Source organism: Anas acuta, chromosome 3 (genome assembly GCF_963932015.1).
Source record: "Anas acuta chromosome 3, bAnaAcu1.1, whole genome shotgun sequence".
Taxonomy (NCBI): Eukaryota; Metazoa; Chordata; class Aves; order Anseriformes; family Anatidae; genus Anas; species Anas acuta.
This window is the reverse complement of record NC_088981.1, coordinates 85,426,314-85,452,302: the sequence shown is the minus strand read 5'-3', so window position 1 is coordinate 85,452,302 and position 25,989 is coordinate 85,426,314. Positions and strand designations below refer to the sequence as shown.

Sequence of the window (25,989 nt, the reverse complement as noted above, 5' to 3'; positions counted from 1 at the left end):
TGGTTCTTCTGTTTGTTTTTGTTATGTTCTGTGTTACAGCAGTTGAAGATTACAGATACAGGAGTACTAAAGAAACACATTTTAGTGAACACTTGAGTCAAACTAAATGTGCTATTTTTAGGAAGACATGTTTTGGCAGTAATGGCTATGTGATAATACTTTGTTACACAAATTCTCCTCCCAAAGCGTTTTGAATTTTGCAGTTTTAAACCATATACTTCAATTCATGAACAAAGTGGTAGTATATTTTATAGTTAAATACTTCATTTAATTTATGCATAGGGTTATATAGAGTTATTTATGATGTTAGTACCATTGCCACAACTGTATTGAACATTCAATAATACCCCGAGTTAATAATGTCCTTTTAATTGAGCTTCTCCTGAAATAGTTGGATGTAGTCTTCAAGTTGAGGTTTGCTTAATATATCCTAAGCACTGACTAACTAAGTTTATTGCCCACTTTAATGTTTCTGATGATTTGGGCACATGCGTTTATATGTAAAAAGGGGAGGGAAAAAAACATTTATGTTCAAAATGTTTTGTTTATGCTCTGTTGCATTACGTGTCTGCCTTTCTCTTCCATACCTATCATCTAGTGAGGCAAATCTGCTCAGCATAGATGACAGTGATGGGCCCTTCAGTCCCAATGAAGATAGGAAGGTAAGTACTCATCTCATGGTGAAAATGGGTCTTTTTAAAGCTTTTAGAATTATGTTGGACAGTCCTCTGCACAGTACTGAAAATTCAAATTTGTGCTGATTTAGCTACATATAACACTGAACTTGCTTATCTGGGTACCCTTAATGTCTGCTTACTCCTAGAGATCTTGTTGGTTTGTATAGTATTCTGGAAATACCAGCATGAATATCTACTAAGTTTAGACAATTATCATTAATGGGTTTACATTATTTTAATTTGAAAATGTTAATAATTAAATCCCATGATGTTTACTATCACATTCCCAATTTTGTGTGCATGTGTATGTATATATAGGCAAAGTGCGTGTTTATTTTTTGAAGTATACCAAAATAGTTTACTACTACAGAGATGCTTCATAATGCTTTGAAAGTATGACTATTTTGCTTATCAAGGAATCCTACTGAATAAGAGTGTATTTTACTGCATTAATAGAAAAGAAACGATTTGAGAAATTAGATTCGATTTTATTTTACATTTCTTGTATCTGTATGGCAGATCCAAATTTGAGGATGATTGTATGGGACACTTCTGTGTTTGTGAGGTGTTACCACACATTGGAATGGCAAAAAAGTCATATTTTCTGTTTGTTCCTTTTCATTTTGCTCAAAAGATGACATTCCTGTTATTCTGCATTTAAAAGGTGACATATCTGTGTCTAAAAGGTAGATAAGACTTTGATGTCAGCGTACTAGTTATGAAGCAGGTTAGCTTTGCCATGTATATTTTTTAATGTTGTTGCTCTTCTGAGAGGCATAAAGCTGTTTCATATGTAACAACATTTACAAAATAGTCTTCTTGGAGAGAAGAAATTGGAGGGCTTCTGATACACTACAGAGTTCTGAACTCCTGGAAAAAAAAATCACATTATACAGGAGAACTCTCAAACTATTGTTAATCAGATGTGATCTTGTAATCTTGTTTGTACATTGAGTATTACAAAAGTTTCCAGGAGCTTTTAGGAGGACTTCTGTTGAAATGGGCTTTTGGATAGATTTTTACATAAAATTCTGTACAAGCGCAGTGTGAAAATGAAGCCAAAGTAGTATTTATGTAGATATTCTATAATTCATTTTTTCCTTTTAACTTGGATGTAAGTATTGTAATGCATGTGAATTCTCTTGTTACAGTCACTTCGTTGTCGGCCTGGAGCTGTCGGCACCAGTGGTGATTCCATAAAAACATACGCGAGGCGAGGCAAAGCTCCAAACTTGAGACTTCTTAAAGGGAATGCAATTGGCCTCAACATGATGGGAAATAGCAAGAAACTGAGGTACTGCCTTCGGTTTTACATTTACTTACCTATTTAATGATTGATAAAAAGCAGTGGTAAATGAGCACAATTGATAGTACGGTTGCATTACCTGCTGTGTGTTTAAGGAAGCTACACTGTGCTGCACTTCTGAGCAAAGACAGAAGACTAGATTAAGGTATTAATTCTTCCACAGTCTTATTAAACCACGTCAGTAAAATATCAGAAGATTAAAATAAAATATTACAATAAATTGAGAGCTTTTGCTTTTGTACTTGTCAGTGTTGTCTGCATGACCTATTGTTTCTTCTGTGGAGTGCTAATAGGTAGAAGAATATTTCTATTGACTCCATCAAAAATTTCTACCTTTCCATGATTGTGAATTGTCAAAGCTATCTTAGGATCCATTTTCTAGTTTCCTTACTGCAAGATCTCATTTGATTTAGGAGTCACTGACTACTCCTTTAAAGAGTTCATCAAAAAAACATACTCCTAGATGGTGGTTTGAGATTATTACTTGTATTTAAAGCTGACAGGAACAGTGTTTAAACATTCAGTGCTGCACTTCCTTGTTACTACTGTCCCTATCTTGTAACAGACTGATCTCTTAATTTAGTATATGTGAAAAAGTGATACATTCATGTAACTTTCTGTGAGAATTTGATACTGCTGAAGTATTACTCTGTTTGGATACTTCTGCAGGAATGAAAAGATCTCTAGGTAGTTTGCTATGGTTTGCCTATTCATCAGATACCTAACCTATACAGAGCTGTATGAGTAGATCGTTGTTGGTTTGTGGGACTGTGTTATCACAGAGTTGCTGCAGAAAAAATCCTAGAAACATTTTGTGATACGTGTCCTCCCCTGCTCTTCTGATCCTTGAGTCTAATAGACAGGAAACAAATCCAGAATTACAAGTCTGAACTGATCCTTCAGCTTGATACAGAGGAATGAACAGATTAGGTCAAAATAAGGACTCTTCTTGTCTCCGTGCTGTAACTGTAGTCTGTTAATCACATATGTTAATATATCTTGTTAAATTTGAAAACCTAGATGGCACTTTTCCCAGTATCTTAACTAATTGTGTGTGCTACGCATCTCTTTAATTTGGTTCTTCTATAGCTTGTGGATGGATTTGACTGTTTTGTTCTCCTGGAGAAACTGCTCGTGGCTTTGGCAGGTGTACAGATCTGAGGGTGAAGAACTGGCTGGGTGGCTGGGCTCAAACTGTCATAGTGAATGGAATTCAGTCCGGTTGGCAGCTGGTCACCAGAGGTGTTCCCTAGGGCTCAGTATTGGGACCAGTTTTAACATTTTTATCAGTGATGTGAATGAGGGGATCAAGTGCACCCTCAGTGAGTTCACAGGTGATACCAAGTTAAGTGGGACTGCTAATCTGTAGGTTCTGTAGAGGGATCTGCACAGGCTAGATCAGTGGGCCACGTCCAGTCGCATGACATCCAACAAGGCTAAGTGCTCAGTCCTTCATGTGGGTCATGACAACCCCATGAAGTGGTATTTGCTCCGTCTTAATAGTAAAAAAAAAAAAGCTTCCACATGCACATTGTACTTTGTTGTTTGAGTATACCTAATCACTTAGAATATGATTCCTGTAGTCCGGAAACTAGAATTTTCTTCTATCTGGCCATGAGATTTGTAATGAAATCCAACCATACTATTTAATTTTTCTACCTTTTCTATTCAAGCAGTCATACTTAACTGTGTGTATGTGTATTTTTCTTCAGTTGCAGAAAGGTGTGTGGGTTTTATTTTAAGGTATATCGTTGCAGAGGTTTTTTGAGACAATCGAAGCATTTAGTTCAGACATTCTGTTACTTGGATTGGAACTGCTTTCCATTGACAAATGCTGCCTTATAAGCCTAAGACATAGTATGATTTATAAGTAAACTAAAACGAAATTAAATCTGTTGCATGTGCTTTACCTTAGTGAAAGGTCACGTCTCCTTTGAAAACAAGCATCCACCTTCTCTCTAGTACTGTGCTGCATGCTGAATTTAAATGGGAAATAGAAGTGTTCACCTTCTTAATAAATAGTTGTTAATGAAGGAGTTCATTGGGGAAGAATGGATGGGAGGAGGCCACTGTGACCTCTGTGAACGGTTGGCTTTTGATTAAAAAATGTACTAATGATTATTTACTTAGTCCTTTTTGGTGTTTGTACACTAAATTTGCTTGGAAACATGATTATGCTATAAGTGGTTATCTTGATTTAGTGCCTTAACTGTGATAGTATCGCCTCTTTCCTAATACACATATCACAACAAAATCCCCAAATAAATAAAGGTTTGTGATCCAGCCACTGTCTGTAGTGAGAAGTGGTAGTGTGTTAGTTCTGAGATGTTGTATGACAGGTACTTGCTAATATCTTTTCAATATTTGAATTGCTGGACTAAAGAAATTTTTGAGGATTGATTACACAATTAAGCTGCTAGATGAAGTTAGAGAAGATCAGAGTTTATATTCCTGAGCTTCTAGGTACATTGTGATTTGTATCACAAAGTTGAAGTTTTTCAACCTCATCTGCAGATTAGGGTTTGAAAGCTTTTCATATTGGTGGATTTCATTAAGCTTTCGGAGCTTGACTCAAATTAGTATTACTACCCTGCCGTATTCCCTAAAATCCAGGAAATGAGAGAAAAAAGCTACTCAATGAATAGCAGAATTAACCTAGTCTATAAATGCAAACTGTGTTTCTGTAATGTCATGCTTTCATTGCTTCTAGATCCATTCTTTTTGCCCAATGCAGGATTCTTCTCTGCCTGGCCTTTCTAATTTGCAGTGTTCAGAAGTTATTGGGATCAACAAATTTAATGTGAAAGTGTAAACATATTTTCTTCAGAGCCTAGACTCTAATCGGGTGGTTTCTGAGATAATGCTAGGGAGATATATATTGCCATTTTAAATTCCTTGAGAGTTCTAGAGCATTTGCTATTTGGAGGAACTTTGACAAATTTTAGTGCTTTATATTAATTTTCTTTTGCAAGGTGAAACTTGCAAAGCCAGTTTTAGTGTGGAGGTGCCCATATTGCAACTTTATGATTAAATTTTCTGGGGATTCTGCCTGCACTGGGTATGTTCTATTTGAAGACTGGGATTATAGAGCAGATTGTAGTCTACAGCTGTCCTACTTGGAAGGATATCTGATGCCATATGAAACGTTTAAGTGTGCCATCTAGAACAGTCTGCTTTGACTCAAATCTAATCACCCAGCAGGCTGTGATACTCTATTCCAGCACCTATGGGAGCTTCTCACTTGAGTGTGAGGCACAAAGCAGAAGCACAGCTTAACAGTTTTTTGTGCTACGGAGGCACAAGACTTAAAGTTTCCAAATCATGATAGTTTGGCAAAGCTCAGATTCAACAAATAAAATCATGAAACATGAAATAGGTATGTTTCTAGACTTGCTTGCTTGTTTTAAAACTCTGTAAGTCCTTAGCATTTGAGAAGAAATTCCTGCACTCTGCTTGTGTTTTCTTGTCTGGTATCTCTTTCACAGAGAGAGCCTGGAGAGAAACTGGAAGCCAGAGAGGATTTGCAAGACACTCAAGTATTTAAAACAAGTAGCTGTCAGCTTTTTATTTCTCAGGGGAACACATTAAACAGAAGGTTGACTATAAATTAGTCTAGATGATGACTGACCAGCTGGAGTTGTGTAGTCTTGACTTGGAAGCATGTGGGATGAGTGTTTGTGTTTACTTTTGTGATGTTGGTGGTTGGAATGTGAGGCTGGTAGCTTCATTTATGGGAAATTGAACTGTTAAGTCAGAGCATAAATGATGTTTCTAAGCTTCATGTTCTAAAGGAAGGTGTTTTACCATTTGGTTGGCTTTGGGTGTTGTTCTGGTATGCTATAATCAGTCAGAAATGCTCTGAAAGTTTCTAATCTTGATTTGTGATATTAGATACAAGTCTCACAAAAGGGTAAGCTGAAAAGAAAATTAAAAAAAAAAACAATCAAAATAGCGATTTTCTCACCCTCATCTTTTGGGGATGTATAAAGGAAGGATTAGGAATTGATGTGCAGCTTTGGTGGGGATTCTGGGACTTCAGATCTATCTTGTTGTTCATCCGAGGACAAATGGAGGGAATGGAAATTCTGCTGAATAGTATTTCCATGAAATTTTGAATCAATCAGAATGCTTTTTCATGTTCTTAAATTTAATGCAGTTATGATTCCCAAGCAATTTTACAACCAAAATGTAAATGTTGCATTTCCATTATTTGAAGCAGTTGGCATTATCAGCGGACTACCTGTTGAAAGCTTTATAGTTTTTGAACATTTTAAATGCAGTATTGTGCATCCTGTAGTAGTAGTGTGCAGGTTAACTGTTAGGGTCTAATGGTCTTCAAGGGAGTTAATGTATTGCTTGTTTATTGGATAGAAAATTGTATCTTTGCACATGCTTTTAAGAGATGATAACTGGAAACCAGCCCTCCAGAATTAATTGTTTTATATAGTAATGAGGTTAAAGCCTTAAAAGGCAATAAATGAGGAAACCAAAGAAATGCTGAAGGACATTGGTGAATATGCTGTCCCTATTGAGATAGTTGAGCACCTGAGAAGCCTTCTCTTCTACTCTTCAGCTGTGTATTGTTTCAGCTACCAGTCATCTTACCACCAGATCTTTGCTGCATTTATTTTCCCTAAGGAGTAATAATATTAGAGAAGTTCCTGAGTGCACAGTTCAGTCTGTTCATGTGTTACGCACTTTAAATCTTCTTGATGACATTAATAAAGTGTGTATATGGCAGCATAAAGTTAACTATAAATGATTGTAATTCATTTTAAAAAGGCAGTATCTTTTTGGAGTGAGGAGGTTGAGCAAAGAAGAGCTGGTTCACAGTGTTTTAGATGGTGATAAAATTCAATAAAAATCTTTATTTACTTTTTTTTTTTTTTTCCAGGGGAGAGGAAAGTGTATTCTTATTTGTCTGTTTTATTCAAGGACTGAATGCTTTTATGCCCGTCCAATACAACCTAACAAGTTATATTACCAATTCAGAAATACTTTGATTTTTGTTTTTATATGGCTGTTATTGTAAAGAAAAAAAAAATAAAAAACAGGACACCATGATTTCTAACTAAGACACTGTGGAAAATACAGTAGAGTCTTTTCTTAAATCTTTTTTTCTGTACTTCTGCAGTGAAAATGCTCAGAATATGTCTTGTCCTGTAACTGTGGTACATGGTAGACGCTTTCACCATGCTCATGCACAGACAACAGTAGTAAAAACAGCAGCCCAAAGGTAAGACTAAGCGGATTTGTTTATCCAGATGTCCCTGTTGTAAACATCCTTTCTGGTTTTGTACATAATCATTTTTGTACATAATTGTTCACCTTATACTATGAAGTGTTTTAGGAAAACATAATTACATGGTTCGTTGTTGATTGTGAGCTTTGATTTCAATTACTGAAGTTTCATAAACTTTATTATTTATTATTTATATAATCTTAGGAATCACTAATTTAAAGCACACTATGACATAATCAGAGCGTGGAAATGCTCTAATGGATGTATATGTATGAAATATAGTGAAATGGTCATAGTATGCAGTAGAACTTCATGTAACTGACAACAAATATCAAATGCTCATTCACAGAAACTCCAACTTGTATAAAATTAATCTAAAGGTTAAGCAACAGATAGGACAATCATGAGTAGTCTTTAAATACAGCATAAAATGATTAAAGTGGGACATCTCACAGAAGTGAGATTTTGGATTTTTATAAGTACTTGTTGGAATGGATGACAGGAAACTCTGGAAATTTACTTAGCTATGCTGATTTAAGCTGTGTTGTTTTGAAAACTTAAAAGCATATCAGGCTTTTGTAAATACTAGGCTCTCCACCCCCTTCCCCCCCAAACAGGCTTTTCACACTCAAACGTCACAAACATATGAACTAACCATTGCTTTAAGATGTATTTTTTAAAATTTGTCCATTCAGAGCTGTATGCATTTCATGGATTTCCACTGGCTTGTCAGCATTTTGTAACCTCTTTTTTCTGCCCCACTTCTGGCAGTGGTGGGATCATATGTAGGCATTACCCTAATTTTCGTCCCATTTCCATCACCTTCATGGCTGTCTTCAGAATAACCAAGCCTATGTACTAACGTGAATGAATGATGTGATCCATATACATATTATGGTAATCTGGCATTGAGGAAGCAAACTGAAAATGGATTCTACAGTTCTGTCTCTGACCTACACCATTGTTGCCTCCATTCATTTCAAAGTCTGCTGTGATTTGAAAATGGAAAATAGCATGGACATTTCCTTCTCTTTAGTAATAGTGGGTGCAGTAACAAGGATCTTGCTTTTCTTTATTCCTTAACATCACTGTGAGGCAAGGGTGACTGAAGAGGATTGGCAGAGCTTTTCCCAGGAATAAAAGCTAAAAGGCAACATTTATGTAGCCAGTATGGTTTGGGTTGAACCAGCCTCTTTTTTCTTATATACAAAATAATTTCTGTATCTATATTTCTTATTTCTATATCTGTATTTCTTATTTCTGTATTTATATCTATATTTCTTAGAAAAGCTATGTTTAATATTCCCTCGAGGAAAGTGTTGGGAAAGCATGCCATTACCTTTCACTTCTTTTTCTGTCTTTCTTTTTTCTCCCTTTCCCTTCTTTTTTTTTTTTTTTTCCTTTCTTCCTTAATAATTATAAGGGATAAAAGCTAATTCAGGTTATTCAAAGTGAGCAGCAAACCATCTGAGACAGCTCTTTCTTGGATCTCTGAATGTTGCCCTTAATGTTAGTGTACTCTGTTAAACTTAGTTGTGAGATAGTTCTTGGATCCACGTCTGTAAGTGGTTTCAGTCTTACCTAGTTACGTCCCTTAGGCATCTTCAGCATGCAACAAAGTCCACTCGAGTAGTGCCCCTTTTTTTTCTTTTTCCCATTGCTGTTGAAAGATGGTGCATGGCCATTTACTGGCTTGGGCAGCTCAATTCATTGCTTAAATTCAGGAGGTCTGAATCTGGCCATAGTGCCTTAATTTTAATCTTCAGGGGACATTGGACTTGCCTGTTTGCTGTTTATCACTTATGAGACTTGGCTTCTTTATAAGCCTATAATGTAATGTGGAGGAAAAAAAAAAAAAAGCAGTGACTTCGCATGTGTGACTTGCAGAAAGAAAACTAATGCATAATGTAAGCAAACTGAATATTGCATGAAGTAATTGGTTAATAGTCCTGTTGAATGTTTCTAAAAATTTTTCTTTTAAGGTTGTTGTTTTATTTCATTTACATTAACAACACAGTTACTTCTTAGGGTCAGAATATTTTTGAAGTTTCAGAGGTGAGAAATAGTCATAAAAAGAAGCAGCCTGATTTGACTGATTGGCCTTTAGAATTTAAGGGTGAGCTTTACAGAGGAACTGTGCAAAGGATATTTAATGCCAGTATCTTTTGCCAGTTGACTCATCTGACTACTCTTTGAAAGGTTCTAAATCTGTTTATGAGTTAATGGATTGAAAATTAACAGAACGTGACCTCATGGCACGCTTCTTTGTCTTTTTTTCTTTCTTCCCTAAGGAGGTGGGGGGGTCTCATTGCAGCTTGATGTGAAAAATGTGGATTTATGAATCAGGAGACTCTAATTGTTAAGGAAAAAAAGTCCTCAGAAAGAAAGGAGTGTGTGCAGAAAATGTGGTAAACGAAGAATAAAATTTGAGGAATATCCAGACAAAGAGAGGTGGTTACGTAGAAACTGAGTTCTAAGGGTCTTTTGTTTGTTTGTTTTCCTGTACAAATTTATAGGCAGTGCATAGTTGTGTTCTGTTACTTTGTTTGCATTTGTAGAATATTTATGAAATGTTGATCAGTTACAATGGGGAAAATAATTTTAACAAACCTAACATAATGTTCTTAAATCTGTAGTGGATTATTGAAAGCATAAATAAAATTAAAAACACAAATTACTTCTGAGTAGATGGCAACATCAGTGCCAGAGACACAGGCTTATTTATACAGGGTTCTTTGAGAGGGGGTGGTGACACATGGGGCAACCTAATTATGAAAATCCATCAAGTTGAATTTGGAGCTTGTGATGTGTGCTGTGTTCCTCATCTCTTTTTTTTTTTTTTGACTTTGCTGCACATGCATGTTAATTTAAATTCTGGCTGAATATCTGTTGCACTGGTATTTAAAATATATTATTACAATACAACAAAATTGGTCATTTCAAAACAATATTTTTATAAATACCCATGTTTTTCCAGTGGAATCTGGGGATTAAGTTGAAATTTATTCACTTCTGATGCAAGAGATTTTCAGATACAGCTTAGCCTAATGTTGTGGTTCAATGTTGCTTCATTTAATGAGCACGCAGTCCTATCCTATGCTATTGACTGACTTTTCTCTAAGACTTGGCATTGGAATAGCGTGTTACGTACAGCATGTCTAACAAATCTTACTGCATGAGCTGCATGAAGCAATTTGGAGGGACATTGCTTGTTATAATTCCTGGCTCTATCAAGGATTCTCGTCTCAAAATCCTTCTGAGATGCAAAAGTGAGAATTATTTTCAATGCATTATATTAATACAGGATTTTAAAATAAGCAGGTGAGGCATTTAGGGTGCTGACTGGGTATTCTGGATTTTTGCCATCTTTAAGTTTCTTTAGCATTAAAATTTATCATTTTTATGTGTGACTCTGCCATATTTGTAGACAGTTAATCCAAGCTGTGGATTAACTCTATCAGGGATACAGATGCTGGCTATTGTTCCATGTCGAAGTGGTTTGGATTTGACTGCATTCATGATCTCAGATGTGACCCACCCAAATGTGACCTTTATTGTTTGTAAAGGCCAGATCCAGCTGCAAGCAATTTTTACCACTTCCCTGCAATATTGACTGAATATCCCATACCCTAAGTCTAAATTGATGTGTTCAAATTCAGTTTTGAATTCCTTTTACTGTCTTCCCAGAATCCTGAGTATTGTGTAAACTTGAATGCTTTGTGTTTTTGTTGGTTTTTTTTGCAGAATTTGTTGACAATTAATCAGATTTTACACACTGAGAAGGAGGCAAAGCAATGTAGTATTTATTTAGCCCATTAACCTTTACTGTCTGTGAAGTAACATCTGTGTATTTATAATTACTGTTGCAAAAATGCTGTGAATAATAATGCTCTTCTGACAGCTAGTGCAGTGAGTGCAAGAGACAATGAAACAGTTACAGCTTTTATCTAATAACTTTTGATTTTAGTGATGTGTGCAACACATGTGGGGCTTTGCATCTTATGTTTTTTTTTCTTTTTTCATATTTTAAGCAATCTGGACCGAAAGGAAAGGTAAGCTTACTGTTGATGAAATGAGCATGGCAATGAGCATTAAGAAAATGAAGTGAATGAGTGCTGTATCAATGCTAGTTAAAGAATAATCAATCCAGTCAATCGTATCTGCTCGTGTGCGAGGGGGGTTGTTTGTTTTGTTCTGTGTTTTTAGTAAAAGAGAATAAATGGACCATAAAACAAACCTCTACATCCATCTCTAAATAATGCTATGTTAATGTGAACTTTGGGTACATTTCCACTGGAAACTACTCAGTGTATGTGTCTGTATATAGTTAGCTGGCTAGCTACAGATATCTCCAGTGTGCAAATAGATAAATTTTAACTTGGGCTGAAATTTAAGAATTTATTGCTAACGCTTCCTAGAGCAAGAGATTTGTGTAATGGAATGGTTCTGAAGCATATCTTAGTTGGTTGTCTTAACAGCTTTTACTGTATCATCTCAGCTGGGTTTGAATAGCATTAAAGGTTTTTATTGTATTACTGTGTACGTTCTGTTAAAGTAGTTAACAGAAAATACGCAGCAAGAACAGACATGCTGTAAGGTTTGTTTGTCACTCATTTTGCATGTTTTACTGACGTTAGTGTTTTTCTAGCAGTATGAAAAAACCTTTGTTTTTCTTTTTATATAGCTTACATTTATGGGTTCGTGTAAACGTTTGGTTGATAATGACAAAGTGTTTTTTTTTTAAATATCCTATTTATGTATGTGGTTTTGGCAGTGTGCTATGCTTGATACTGGGTTGAAATGTTTAAAATGTGTATATAATGTTTAGCCAATAATAGTGTAACACAGAAATCTAATATAGAGTTGTTCTTCATGAATTCAGGGTTGTGTAGATTTATTTCAAATTTAGCAGTAAAACCAAACCTTTCTGTTTAACTGCCTTTGTTATTTCTTAAGAGACCAGTTAGCTTTGGTCCTCTAATAAGGAATAGAGTAGAATAGTTCCAGTTGGAAGAGACCTCCAGAGATCATCAGATCCAACTGTCAGACTGCCCAAAGTTAAAGCATATCATAAAGAGTGTAACCAAGCGCCTCTTAAACGTGGGCAGGCATGGGGAATCAACCACCTCTCTAGGAAGCCTGTTCCAGGGTCTAGCTACTTTCTCAGTAAAGAAGTTTTTCCTAACATCTAGTGTGAACCTCCCTGATGCTGGCTTGAGCCATTAAGGGATTCAATTATCCTCTTGCTGCCCTGGCTTTGAGTTTATGCATATTTTCCTGTTGTTCTTTGTGTTGCATTTATGTTACTAATTAACCATTTGGTTATTAATGCTTGTAATTTGGTGGTACTTTCATAGGAGAACTGGAGCTGAGTTGCGTACTGGTGATCTTAATTTTTCCCTGGGGACACTGAGTTCTTCCTAATCCAGTACAGTTAGATACATGTGTTTCTCCGTCGTTGCTGTCTTATCAGGGGAAAGTAATGTAGACAGGAGTTGCTAAATTTAGATTTAATCATTACCATCGTGATAAGCGCAGCTGCAACCCCTGACTTTCTGGGCCAGATAGGTCTACTGACCTGCATACTAAAAATCCAACTCCTATGCTACTGCTTCTGTCTTTCATAGAATCACAGAACGGTTTGGGTTGGAAGGGAACTTAAAGACCCTCTTATTCCAACCCCCCAGCCATGAGCAGTGACACCTCCCACTAGACCAGGTTGCCCGAAGTCTCATCCAACCTGGTCCTTGGTACCCCACTTTTTCTGTAAGACATGCTAAAGCTAAATCATACCTCTGCAGCTTAGTGCTGTTTTATCATGCCTTGCTCTGTTTTTGTGTAACGATTTTGAAATCAACAACCTGTGTGCTGTGGTACACAAGTATTAGCAGTGTGGAGAGTATTAGTATACTAAGTATTAGTAGAGTGGGGAGAGTGAGGAAGGGCTGAATAAGACGTACCCTGAAAGAGCCAGTCTGTGCATTAAACACAGTTCTTGTGTGAGCTGTACACCCACGATAGGATTCGGTACAGCCATATAATGCATGGTATTTTTGTTAGGTCTCCTATTGGATCATCAGTAGTCTGATCTAAGACAGCACTGTTTGTATTTTAAACTCCCAGATTTGGATGTTTTCTGCAGGATTATTCCTTTCTGGCATAGCCAGAAGCTGTTCGTTTTTTTTTTTCTTTGTAGAAAAGAAATTTGAATACCCAAATTTTGTTTTAGCAGAAAGCTGTCACAGGGGTTGGTCTGCCACCTTCACCGAGGTGAAGATAGTAAGGTCCGATTTCATCAGCAAAGGAAAATTACAATAATCTTTAATTGGACAAGTTTCCAAATCTTGTGTGCTGAAAATACAGAATCAGTGATACTGTTTTGACTGGGCAAAGCATGTTACTTGGGAAAGCTACACCATTTAAATGTTAAGACATGTCAGAAGTTTGGGGTTCTCTGCAGTCCGGACTGCCTCAGTATTTTGTCATGTCTGTTGCGGGAAGTACCTGGTCTCTTATGGTCTTGTAACTTACGTTCTGCTGTTTGATGCTTTACCTTTTGATGTTGCTTTTAGCAAATACTGGTCTACCTTTCTTGTACTTAACAGGTATTAAAACCAAAACTGTTTATAATGGATGAGATAAATGAGATGCCTAAAACAATTTAAGCTCTGAGCATGGAGTCTTGCTCTTCAAGCAAAATCTAAATCTTGTAAGAACTATTTTTAGGAAACTTAACAGGCAAAAAAAAAAAAAAGCAATATATTATTCAGCAAGATGGCAGGAACAGCAATCAATATTGTATTTTCTTTTTTCTTTATTAAGTACAATACGTAGATAGTCTTGCATCTTGATGTTTTTTTTTGCTGTTTGATCCCTCCTTTATTCTTTTTGAAGTGCAAGATTGAGTTTTATTAATAGGATTTAACAGCAACAAGGTATTAGTTTTGAGGTGCTTTACATTTTTTAGTTCTTACACAAGTAAATTGTTCAGTATCCTAAGAACTGTACTGTAGAAGGTATCAGTGGATCTGACACTGTTCAAACAGCTAGAAATTTCATGCCGATGAGGGAGTCTGTGTTTTGCCATGTAAAGTCTTATGATGGTGGTCTCTGCCTTTTTGTATATTTTTTTTTCGGTGCAAGGAAACTGGTAGGAGGAACATCAAGTTGTTAAGCTCTTATGAGAGGACTGTTACCATCTCCAAGAAAACATTTTTCTTAGATTAAATCTGCAGTTGAATTATGTTTATAGTTGTCTTTGCTTTGTGTTGGAAACAAGTGACTTCAAACCTGATATTGAATTGTGGAACAAGTTAAACTGTTTTGGATAGCCTCAGCTGACTTGGAGCTGTTAACTTCAGCTGTCTCAGATGTGTGGACAGGGCACTAAGGCATAGGGTTTAGTAATGGGACTTAATAGGTCAGGCTGGTGGTTGGACATGGTGATCTTGAAGGTCTTCTCCAACCTAGGTGATTCTTCAACCTCTTTATTAGTCTGTGTTAAGTCACCTGAGCTGGGAGTGTCATGCACTGATTGTGTAAGGGTGCATTGAAGAGACGTGGTGGGTCACTTACCAAATCTTTACCCATAAATAATAAATGCAAGATATATATAAAAATTTTTTATATATGCATATATATATATCATATACATATATATATATGTATGTATCTTGCAATTATTATTTATGGGTATTTATACATATGTATATATATATATATATTATTTATGGATATTTGTATATATATTGCTTCACTGTAAGTAAAATGGAAAAGCTAATGAATAATTAGAAGACATTGGAGAAGCAGGAGTATTCATTCCCGCTATAAAGTTAGATGCTGCAGAACTGAAGTCGCTTTTGAGATTCAAGAACGAGGACTACTTTATGTTGAAGTGATAGATTGCATGATGTCTTTAACATAGGAAGACAGTTGTATTTGGTTGGTGTTGTCACTGCCCTTTTTGCCTTCTGTGGTCATGGAGCTACCTTTGAGAAGCCAGGTCTGTTGGGAGCAGCTGATGGGATTCATCTGACCAAGTGGGGCAAGAGAGTATTTGCCAACAAACTGGCCAAGCTTACAATGAGAGCTTTAAGCTGGACTTCATGGGGAAGGGGATGGAGTTTTGAATTACAGAAGAGCCCGGGGTTGTCGATGTGTTGGGAGCCAACAGGGAAACACCTGTGAAATGCCTCAAGAGAATTAGTGTGTGTTCTTTTAAAGAGGTAATACAGCAGTAGACCAGCTGAAGTCTCCCTGTGCTAGTGAACATAGCTTAGGTAACAAATAGGAGTAGTGGGAAGGCAGTGTGCACCTAGAAATCTGTGGTGTAGTTACTATTAATGAAACTTGGTTTTCCCAGTGGTGGGACGAATCACAACTGGAGCACTGCAGACATTGGCTTTAGACTGTTCAGAAGGGACAGGCAAGGAAAGCAGAGCAGGGGAGTTGTTCTCTGTGGAAAAATAGAATGACTGCACAGAGCTGTAACGACAGGATGAGAGCTTATGGGTAAAAATAAGGGGCCAAGCCAACAAAGGAAACCTCATGGTTGGTGTTGACTACAAGCCACCTGACAAAGGGGAGCTTGTTGACAAAGCATTCTTAATTCAACTACAAGAAACATCACGGAGGCTCTGATCCTGCGGGGGAACTTCAGTCACTCTGCTATCAGCTGGAAAAGCAGCCCAGCAAGCTGTAAGGATTCCAGGAGGCTCTTGGAGTGCATTGAGGATAATTTCTTAATCCAGGTGATAGCCCAACGAGAGAAGTGCTACTGGACCTGTTGCTCACCAACCCAGATGAACTAATTAGAGAGGTGAAGATTGGTGGCAGCCCAGGCTGCAGTGGAATTAATGATCCTGAGGTCTATGGTAAAGAGTAAAGTCAAGACCCTGAGTTTTAGGAGAGTGAACTTCCAGTTGTTCAAAGAATTAGTGGGTGGGACTCCCTGGGAAACTGCCCTCAGGGATAAAGGAGCAGAACAGAGCAGGCAAGGCTCAAGGATGGTTTTTTTTAGAGCACAAGAGCTCTCTGTTTTTGTGTGTAAGAAATCTGACAAGGAGGGTAGGAGATTAGTACGGCTGAGTAATAAGGAGGACCCTGGGAACTACTGACTAGTCAGGCTCACCTGTAAGATCATGGAACAGATCCTTCTGGAAGTCATGTTGAAACATGGAAGACAAGGGAGTTGATTAGAGACAGCCAACAGGGCTTCACCATGTGCAAATCGTGCCTGACTAATCTAGTGACCTTCTGTAACAGAGCAACTGCTCTGTAGACAAAGGAAAAGCTGTTGCTGTTCTCTAAGACCTTTGATATTGTCTCACAACATTCTTGCCACTGCATTAGAGGGATGTTGCTCCAGAGGGTGGGCTGTTAGAGGGACAAAGAGTTGTCTGGTTAGCCATGTCTAAGGAGTTAGTCAACAACACAGTGTCCAAGTGTAAACCAATGACAAGTGCATCCCTCAAGGGTTCATGCTGGGACTGGCACTGTGCAGTATCTTCAGTGACATAGTGGGATTGAGTGCACCCTCAGCAAGTGATAACACCAAGCAGGGGGGTGTAGTTGATAGGCTTGAGGCTGCCATCCAGAGGAACATTGAAGGAGGCTTGGGAGGTGGGCCTGTGAGAGCTTCATGAAGTTCAGCAAGGCCAAGTGCAACGTCCTGCTCCTGGATTGGTGCAGTCCCCAGTATGATTACAGGCTGGGTGAGGAATGCATGGAGAGCGGCCCTGCAGAGAAGGACTTGAGTATGCTGGTGGATGAAACATTGAATGCGAGCTGGCAGTGTGCACTTGCAGCCTGGAAAGCCAGTTGTTTCCTGAGCTGCATCGAAAGAAGCGTGGCCAGCAGATCAAGGGAGGTGATTGCCCCCCTCTACTCTGCCCCTGTGAGACCCCACCTGGAGAAAGATGGTGAGGCCCTGGCACAGGCTGCCCGGAGAAGCTGTGGATGCCCCATCCCTGGAGGTGTTCAAGGCCAGGCTGGATGGGGCTTTGGGCAACCTGGTCTGGTGGGAGGTGTCCCTGCCCATGTCAGGGGGTTTGGAACAGATTGTCGTTAAAGGCCCTTCCAGCCCAAGCCTATGACTCTAATGATGATTTACGTAAGAACTCCAGTTTAACATTCCAGCTGATTCTTGCTAAGAAGATTAACTGAGAGATGTACATCTTGTTAGCAAATGTCTGAGTTACAGGAATTTATGAAGCTGAAAAAAATAATACAAGACCTTGCTTGAGGCTGAACACTCTGTTACAGAGAAAGCTTGAGACTGACAGCATGATGAGGGCTTTTCTGGCCCTCACAGTCTGGTCTTCTGGGTTTTATTTATGAGTAAAAATTCTGAACAAGCATTATTTAAAAATAGAGTAAAAATAAAAGCCTTAATATATGTTTGCAGATTTCCAGTGATTAATGTAATTAACATATTCATACTGCATTTAACATTCGTTTAAATGCTGCTGGTGTTGGGTAAGAAGTGATTAATTATTTGTTGCAGTATTAACTGCTAAGTTGTCTGTTGCCTTTCCTTTAGTCTTGGTCAACTTCTGGCTTGGTTACATAGGGTTATGGGAGTGCTCTCAGGTGCCTAATTTTGGATGATTAAGAGAATTTTTCCTAATGTGTAGTTGGATGTAACAAGTTCATTGTGAGCATGAATAAAAGTCTTTTACTGTTGGAGAAGCAAGATACTCATTTTATGCTAGCCCTTGTGTATTTTTCATATCTCCTGTAATAATATGTGGTTTTTTTTCCTACCCTTTAGTATGGTATTTTTGTCATTGGTTTTGGTAGTAACAGCTTCCTGTTACATAATGCTTAGTTGGCGCTCTGCCTCGCATTTCTCCCAATTTTGCCTGTCAAGTAATCCCTTCTCGATTGGAACTTTTAATGAAATAAAAACAAAATCAAATAGTTCATGAACAAATATTCATGTTGAATTTCTGATTGTGGTGAAGTTTATGTGTGGAGATGGTTTAAAAAAACAACAACAACAACAACAAAAAAAAAAAACCACAAAACTTGTGTAGGAGCAGGATTGTTTCAGAAATGCATTTGACACGATAACAACTGAATCAGTCTAATATGCTTGTGGGCACTAATGGTAAAGTGCTGTAACTTCCCAACGTTTCGTTCCAGCCACGCTTATTTTTGAACCTTTTTTCTCCCCAAGTTTTTTGGCATGGTGCAGCTCCTCAGCACAGCAAAACCTGTTCGTGTTTAGTGTAGGGTTAATAAATTTAGAGGGCCAGATTTGATAAGAAAAAAACGTAAAAGGCATTGTAGAATAATCTTGTCCAAAGATGTTAATAATCAAGTGTGGGAGACCCTGAGAAGTACTAGCTGGAAACCCAGGATATTCAAAGGTCCTGATGCTCTGCTGCAGTAAAGTATTATTTGCTGAAACAAAGATTTATTCCTCGTTTTGAAATCTGTTTCAGCTGTAGCTGAATCATTGTCAGGTGGGCCCTAAAGATTTGGCTGTGTTTGTCTGAGATGTTACTGCCTACAGCTGTTTACTTTGCTCCCTTTGGTGCCGATTTTTGTCCTTGTATTCAGAGGTGGCATTGTGGGATGCATGTGACCCATTTGCAACCGAGAGCACTGACTTGATTTGGCAATAAAAGCAGTTTCTGCTGAAGTTGTAGACAAGGCTTCCTGTGTTTCAGGTGCATGTCATGTCATGTTCTAACAGTAACAACAACCCACAGCTGCAGATCAGGGTAAGAGCAGGGAAGGAGAACTCCCATTAACAGTAACTGAGATGCAGTATCAGCAATCTTAATTTGATGGTAATTTGATTTGACATGCTTTTGTGTAAATTGAAAATATCTTTTAGGAGACTCAAAATGATAATGCCTAATATATGAACAGATATATGATACATTATGCAAATTATGCCAACTGAAGTTTTCTTACCAACTAATTTGTCTGCATAATGTTATTTTCTTAAACAAAGATATAAGTTGTTTCTTCACTTGTGTTCTTTGTATTTTTTGGCCACGCAATTTTTGACATCAGATGTCTTCCCTCTCTTTTTCATTTTCTTATCTTTTTTTTTTTATGTTGTGGAGTTTAAGATGTGGAATCTGATATTGCTGAAGTAATAGTTGTTTCTATTTTTGGATTTTTAAAGTATCTATGTTATACTTCATGAATATGGAGGAGGAGATACAGGCATCAGTCCTTGAAGACTTTGGTCTGAAAGTAAGACTTAAAAACTATTGATTACTGTGAAAAAGGATTTAGATCAGAAACACTTCTAAGACTTTTACTGTAGCAGTTGCTAGCATTCTGGTGATATTTTTTTTCAAGTGTACACATAGCATGTTAGAGGAGATATTTATTCATAACTTTAAGATGCAGTTCAGATTTCTTTTTCCGTGTGTAATTGTGGCAAAAATATAATGGTCTCAGTTGAAAGAACAACTATATCTAATTTATTTTTCAGAAAAGAATATCCCCCTCAGCTTCAGAAAGTAGAAGCAGATCACATTAGGTTACCACGACCTCAAGGAGTGGGTAAGTTATCTAAAAATTTTAGAATTCTCATTTCTGTTAAGCAGAGGTGTTTGTTTATTTGTTTGTTTCAATCGCTGCCATGGGCAAATACGTTGCCAAACTTTGAGTAACCTTTAGTATATTTATCCTTGTATCATTCTAGTTCTATACAGGTTTATGCAAGAAGGAAGACTTTTTTTTGGACAGATTTTTGCAACCTGTTCAGTAATGCTATAATAAACTTTAAATTAGTCATCGGTTATTTTAAATACAAGTGGAATATGGAAAATTTAGAGTAATAAAATTGTTTTGTCTGGAAGTAATGATGTTCATTTCAGATTTGTCAGTACTGATACAGGTAGTCCGTGAACCAGCAAGACTATCTGTATATATTGAAAAAGTGTTCGTATATATTAAAGTTGTAGCCTGTAAAAAAAAAAAAAAAAAAAAAAAAAAAAAAAGTTCCAGGATGGAGATTGTAATTAAACTAGTGAGCCTAACTGGCATTTTTACATTAGACTGAAATATAAGGCACTGTTGTACAACATACTGAAAAGCCCCTTTTATAAGAAGATCTCACTCTGTACACTGTTAGTTTAAATAGTTTGTGTGCTTCTTTGTTCCTGTACTCTTCTAGTACCTAAATTAATGCCCCAATATAAAACAAGATACAGCGGTATAGCTCAGTGTACTGCTGAGTCTTGTGATGAAGGAATAAATCCTGAATTATGCAAAATATTTTCAATTGTTCTAAATGCATTCACCAGAAATCTTTTTGTGAAAATTACCAGCAGCAGCATCTAGCAGATCCTCCAGTAGCAAAGGCTTCCTTCTAGTTCTGGTAAAGTCTCCCCTACAGCCAAAGAGAGACTTTGGCCTTGAGACTGTGCAAGGCCAAAGTCTCTTCTGAAGATGTGAAACTAGAAATTGTAAGCAAGAGATGCAAAAACAGTAATAATCAAAATTTTAAATATTATTTTATGGATTTTTTTATTTATACAAGAAGTCATAAGACACTTCTTTACATGAATGAAACTGTATAGTTTGTTGCATGTTTTTAAAATAGTTAATGTTTAGTTCAGATTAGTGTTCATGAAGAAGAAAGTTGGCCATAATTGCATCTGAGCAGACATTTCTTGTTAACGTTTTCATTTTTTTTCCTCCTAGACAGTATAATGGAAAACACAGAAGAGTCGGAATCGGAATCAGAATCTGAAATTAAAAGAAAGGTGCAACAGAAACGTCACTGCAATTCATACCAGTCTGACTTGTCCCTATCTTCTTCTACAAAAAAAGGCTTAACCCAGTTAAAGGTAGGCTGTGTTTAAAAAAAAAAAAAAAAAGTTTAAAAGTTAATGCACATTTCAAAAAAGAAGCATTCAGGTTGTAAAAATAAGTTGTAAAATCAGTGCAGATATTTAAGTGTTAATACTGATGCCAACTGTGAAATACTTACTTTGTGAATTGAACAAACAGATGGTGCACTGGAAAGCAAAAGAGCCTGTGTTTAAATTGCTTGGGGAATCTGATCTATGCTTATTGGGATAAACCAGGAAGTGACACCTTTGGTTTGCCATATATGAAATAGAGGAATAATATTTCACACTTTGATGGAATTTATTTAATATAAAAATATATAATTTTCAGAATTTATATAGAAATAAGGTTGGTGTCCATGAGCCAGACCACATGTAGCTGACCACAATGCTACAAGTAACTGTTCTCTATCTCCCTGATGGAAAAAGCATCAGACTTGATTACATTGTTTCAAGGTCTTGATTTTATTTCCAAAACCGCAGTACAGGTTTCACTTGTAAACAAAATTTAATAATTACATCTGGTACTTTCTCCCATGAGTGCTTGCAGTGAAATTTTCAAACAGTAAGCTTAAAAATGAGACAAAAACATATGTTACTAATCAGAGTGTATTAGGAGATTGCAAAAAGAGATCAACGATGATACATCCTCACAAATTTTGTCAGAGTTACATTTAAGTTCAGCCTCTGAGAAGTGCCTATATTGCTGATTACATAAAGTTAGGGGGATGTGTCCTTACTTTGTTCCCTGTGCTCCCAACGGGCCACCGTTAAAAGTACAGCACAGGGCTGGATGAGTGTTTACTCCTGTCCCCTAGGATAGTTACGATTCTGTAAGATTGCACAGTTTGTGGATACACTTTCTGAGTATAGGACCTATTGTGTTAATCTGAGCTTTGTGTTTTGAGTAGAAACATAAATTTTCATCAGCTTAATAGCTGATTACAGGGGAGAAAGTATGGTTATGGACATGTTAAGGGGTAATTATATTACTATAAATTACAAATTCATAGATGAATAAGAAAAGCCAGAAGAAATCAAGCTGCAACTGATTTTATTAGCAGAAATTGTTTGTTTCTTTTTAAACAGGTTAAGAGTTTAATCTTCTGCCTTAACTCAATTTAATCCTTTAACAATGTTTTATGCATGTTGTGAACCATACGCTTTTTAGTGAAGCGTGCACTGCCACAATATGTAAATGATCCATATAGATGTTTATGGAACCTTTGAACAATTCAAATGTGTTAGTTGTAGTTGTGGTTTCATGCCAGAGCAATTGCAGACAACCAGCTGCTTGTCAGGCAAAGTGCAAATGGTATTCATCTTCCTATACTGTAACAGGTTGTATTTCTTAATTGTTAAAAATTTACGGAAGTTTTGTAGGAGGGAGGATTACATTTCGTACGTACTTAGTGAAAAACAAAAGCTTTGGATGCTGAAACTTACAGAGATAGGGCAGAGTCATAAAATGTTTGTATTTTGCAGATGATATATTATTCAAGTCATGAAGCAGATGAGATACGTTAGGTAGAACTCACCTACTTAAGTAGTTATTCAGAGTCCAGCTTAAAAAATAATAATAATAAAAAAAAGAGTATGTCTTTGGGAATTAAACAGCAACCATACCATCAGATTGCCTGCTCTCAAACCATGGAAAGGAATTTGTTTTCAATTTTTGGTTTGTGCTTGAGGTGGAGGGCTGCAGTTATTCTGTACTTAAGATCTTTCAGGTATGATAGGCTATTGAATATTTTCATGTCTGATTGAAATTCTTCCATGTGGTCAGCTGTATCTCTGTAAAAGGTACACTCTGTAAATCAGCATTGAGACACAGTACATCAATACTGTACTCCTGTCACTTGCTATGTTATCCTACTACTCAGATTTAAAGGTCTGATAGGCTTTTTATACATTTTTTTTCTTGAATCTGTTTTGCTATGGTATGTGTAGCTTTATTAAATTGCAGAAATGTTGTAAAAAATATGTTCTCTTTCTATAACGTTTTTTTTTGTCTTGCTTTTAAAAATGAGGACTGTATGCCTGAGGAAATCCTCTTTATTGTTGTTCATGGCTGGGGATGGGGTATGCAAATTGTGGTAGATATGTTTTGAAAATAGGTACACAAATTTGTTGTGGCTTCTAGAAGGTTAGTGTCTTCCGTAGTTCACAGTAAAGTGAACCCTTGAAAGTGTCATTTGACCTCAGTGCTGCAGGAGACAACAGTATATGCTAAATTTCAGTTCTAGAGGTGTCCCGTATTCAGTTCAGTGTGTATTCAGTAGCTTTCATGTTACTATCAAATACACTTAAACTTAGAAGTCGAAGTTCTGCACTCTTAATAGGTAATATTCTGTATTACTTTTAATTAAGTAGGCTCTAGTAGATATGAGAGAAACAGAACCAATCTCTTTGCAGTAATGATACAATCTTTTTTTTTTGTAGCCCCTGTTTCCTCTAGAAAGTCTGAGAAACGCCTTATCCTCAAGTGCAGTTTTCTCTTCTGTGATACTGGACTGTAGATCAATGTATTTTATTTTCTTAAAGATTTTTAGAGGAGTGATTTTCTACATGGTTTGCCAGGCTGTTAGAAGATGTCTTGGGAGGACAAATGAACTTAACGATTGAGGAGACTGCTTCTAGTTCTTAGCATTGCCCTGTTGATCCTCAGGTTACTTTATTTTTGTCCAATGTAACTATTTTTACAGAAATGATGTAACTGGACCTTCTTGCTGATGGTGTTACGTATGAACTATGATGCTGATGCATATGAGCAGTGTGCAAGCTTTTAATACAGAAAGAAAAAAAGATAAAAGAACTGCTGAACATTAACTTCTTAAAAATTGCTACACTGCCAAATTTCTAAATGAAAAAATGTAACGCAATTTTAATATTTGCTTTGAATGTTTACTGTAATTGCTAATACACTATTGTCAATTTTCATTCTGAACAGAAATTAAATGCAAACTTTGGAACTAATATCTTTGTTGTTCTTAGTTACTGATCAGGGTTGGTTTGTTCTTCCTTCCTCTTCCCTTTCTAGCTTTTGGAACCAATTGATTATTCTACTGATTGCCCAAATTGTGGGCGGGCAAATGAAAACCAGACCAAATGCCGACATTGTGAAAATGCTTCTCTTAAGGATTTGCAAAGAGTCTCCAGACAAACTGGAACATTAGGTGAATCTATGGGACCTTTATCACGTTCTTCAATACACCAGAATTCAACGGGGCAAAAATCTTCGGGTACAGGGTTCAACACAAAGAAGTTTTATAGTTCTGCTGTCGGGAAAGGTCCAGCAGATATTCTACTAGGTAATGAAGTTGTAGGACATTCTATGTTACGACAGAATGGAAAAGTTGGTCTTATAACTGGGACAAAAAATACTAAAATTACAGGAAGCTTAAGACAGAGGAGTACAAGACCATCTGAACTAAATGATCCAAGTAAGTATCATTTCATGAATATAGCCATAAAATGAAAACAGAGAACATCCTGTCAAAATGAAGAAACTTTCCGTACAAGCTTATGTTTTGACTTTGCCTGGAATTTCTTTGTGGATATGTTTTTGGGGTGGGGACATATCATACTTTTTTAATGTCTTTTTTCATATACTGAGGTACTCTTTGAGAAAGGTGAATACTGGGGAAAACAAAAATTATTGTTTTGGTTTTTTTTAAAGACTTAAAATTTACACTTTTTTTAAAAAGCATTCTTAGCAGAGTTGTCATCCATTCCCATGAAGAAAACAGTCTTTAACATATTTTTTTTTAACATTTTTTTTCTATTTTTACTCATTTCTATTTTTACTCACTTCTCTTTTCGTCTGAGCTATCGATCTGAACACTGTCCAGGCTTTCTCATTTACTGAAACTTCATTCTGTATAAAATGTTAATATTTGTTATTTTTATCTGCGTGAACTCACATTAATTGATATGCAGACAGGAACTGGAATTTGGAAATTATGGTTCTAGTTCTGGGCTTAGTTGTTTAGACGATGTTGTATTTTACTGATTTGAACAACTTAAGTTATAACTTCTCTGGTCAGTTTTTCTTTACATTACCTGTGTTACATAGCCTTTTAAAAAATAAGCTCTTTAGTAAAGAGAGGCTTAAGTTAGACTTAAGCTGTATTGTTCGCTGTCAGTTTTTTGTTGAAAAAGGGCATGGATGACTTCATTTCTGTGTCTAGAAGGAAACTGATGAAACACGTTTCTTGTACAGGGAGTTATGGGAAATAAAAAGTGAGGGAGAGAGCACCTGTGAACAGATTCCAAATAAATACTAATAAAAGTATAATATAATAATAAATGTGGACTGTTTTTGATACTGCAGGACAACTATATAAATTACTTTTAAGCTATTGCTTGCAAAGAAATTTCTGTTAAGAAAAATGTAGTGGTTGAGAATTTAATATTTTCTGTTTAGTTGTTTTGTCTAGTGATGATGATGAGGAGGAGGATAGTAGCAGCACTAGGAGAATGGAAAGCATTTCACCTCGTCCTGCAGATTCAGCCCGCTCCTCCCCAGCTCCTTCTACAGGAAAGGTGGAAGCAGCATTAAAGGAAAACAGTTGTGGAATAGAACAGAGAATAGGTAGTATTACAACAGAAACAGAAATTGCAGTCACACTACCAAGAAAAGCAAGAATGAAAGATCAGGTACTATTTCATACTTTGTTTAAAGAAAACAAAAATCAAATCATAAATGGGAAATGTAAAGGTTTGTCTTGCATTGTTGTAAATAGGCTCTATTTGATTGCTAATTTATCAGCTCAAATAGTATCTCTGCTTATATAATACTGGAAACATAAGAAAATTTGTTAATTTTTTCAAGAATTCATAATATTTGAATTACGCTTTAAACATAGATGTTTCTGTGTTGAATGTATGCTCTTTGAGTCTGTATTGCGTACCTCTGTGAAACTGAAAGGCCATCTTAGT

At 36.6% G+C, this 25,989-nt stretch overlaps 1 protein-coding gene across 4 annotated transcripts in view; it reads left to right on the top strand.

Moving 5' to 3' along the window:
* SENP6 (SUMO specific peptidase 6) overlaps positions 1-25,989 on the top strand; it is a 92,209-nt gene that overhangs the window by 36,926 nt on the left and 29,294 nt on the right. For 3 of the 4 annotated variants that reach the window (XM_068678142.1, XM_068678143.1, XM_068678144.1), the window contains 8 exons: positions 599-662; positions 1,829-1,971; positions 7,118-7,219; positions 11,257-11,277; positions 19,683-19,753; positions 20,900-21,045; positions 24,089-24,491; positions 25,475-25,707. In XM_068678142.1, coding sequence (XP_068534243.1) covers positions 599-662; positions 1,829-1,971; positions 7,118-7,219; positions 11,257-11,277; positions 19,683-19,753; positions 20,900-21,045; positions 24,089-24,491; positions 25,475-25,707 — 1,183 coding nt within the window. The remainder of the gene's footprint in view (positions 1-598; positions 663-1,828; positions 1,972-7,117; positions 7,220-11,256; positions 11,278-19,682; positions 19,754-20,899; positions 21,046-24,088; positions 24,492-25,474; positions 25,708-25,989) is intronic. The other variant, XM_068678146.1, reaches the window with a different exon arrangement.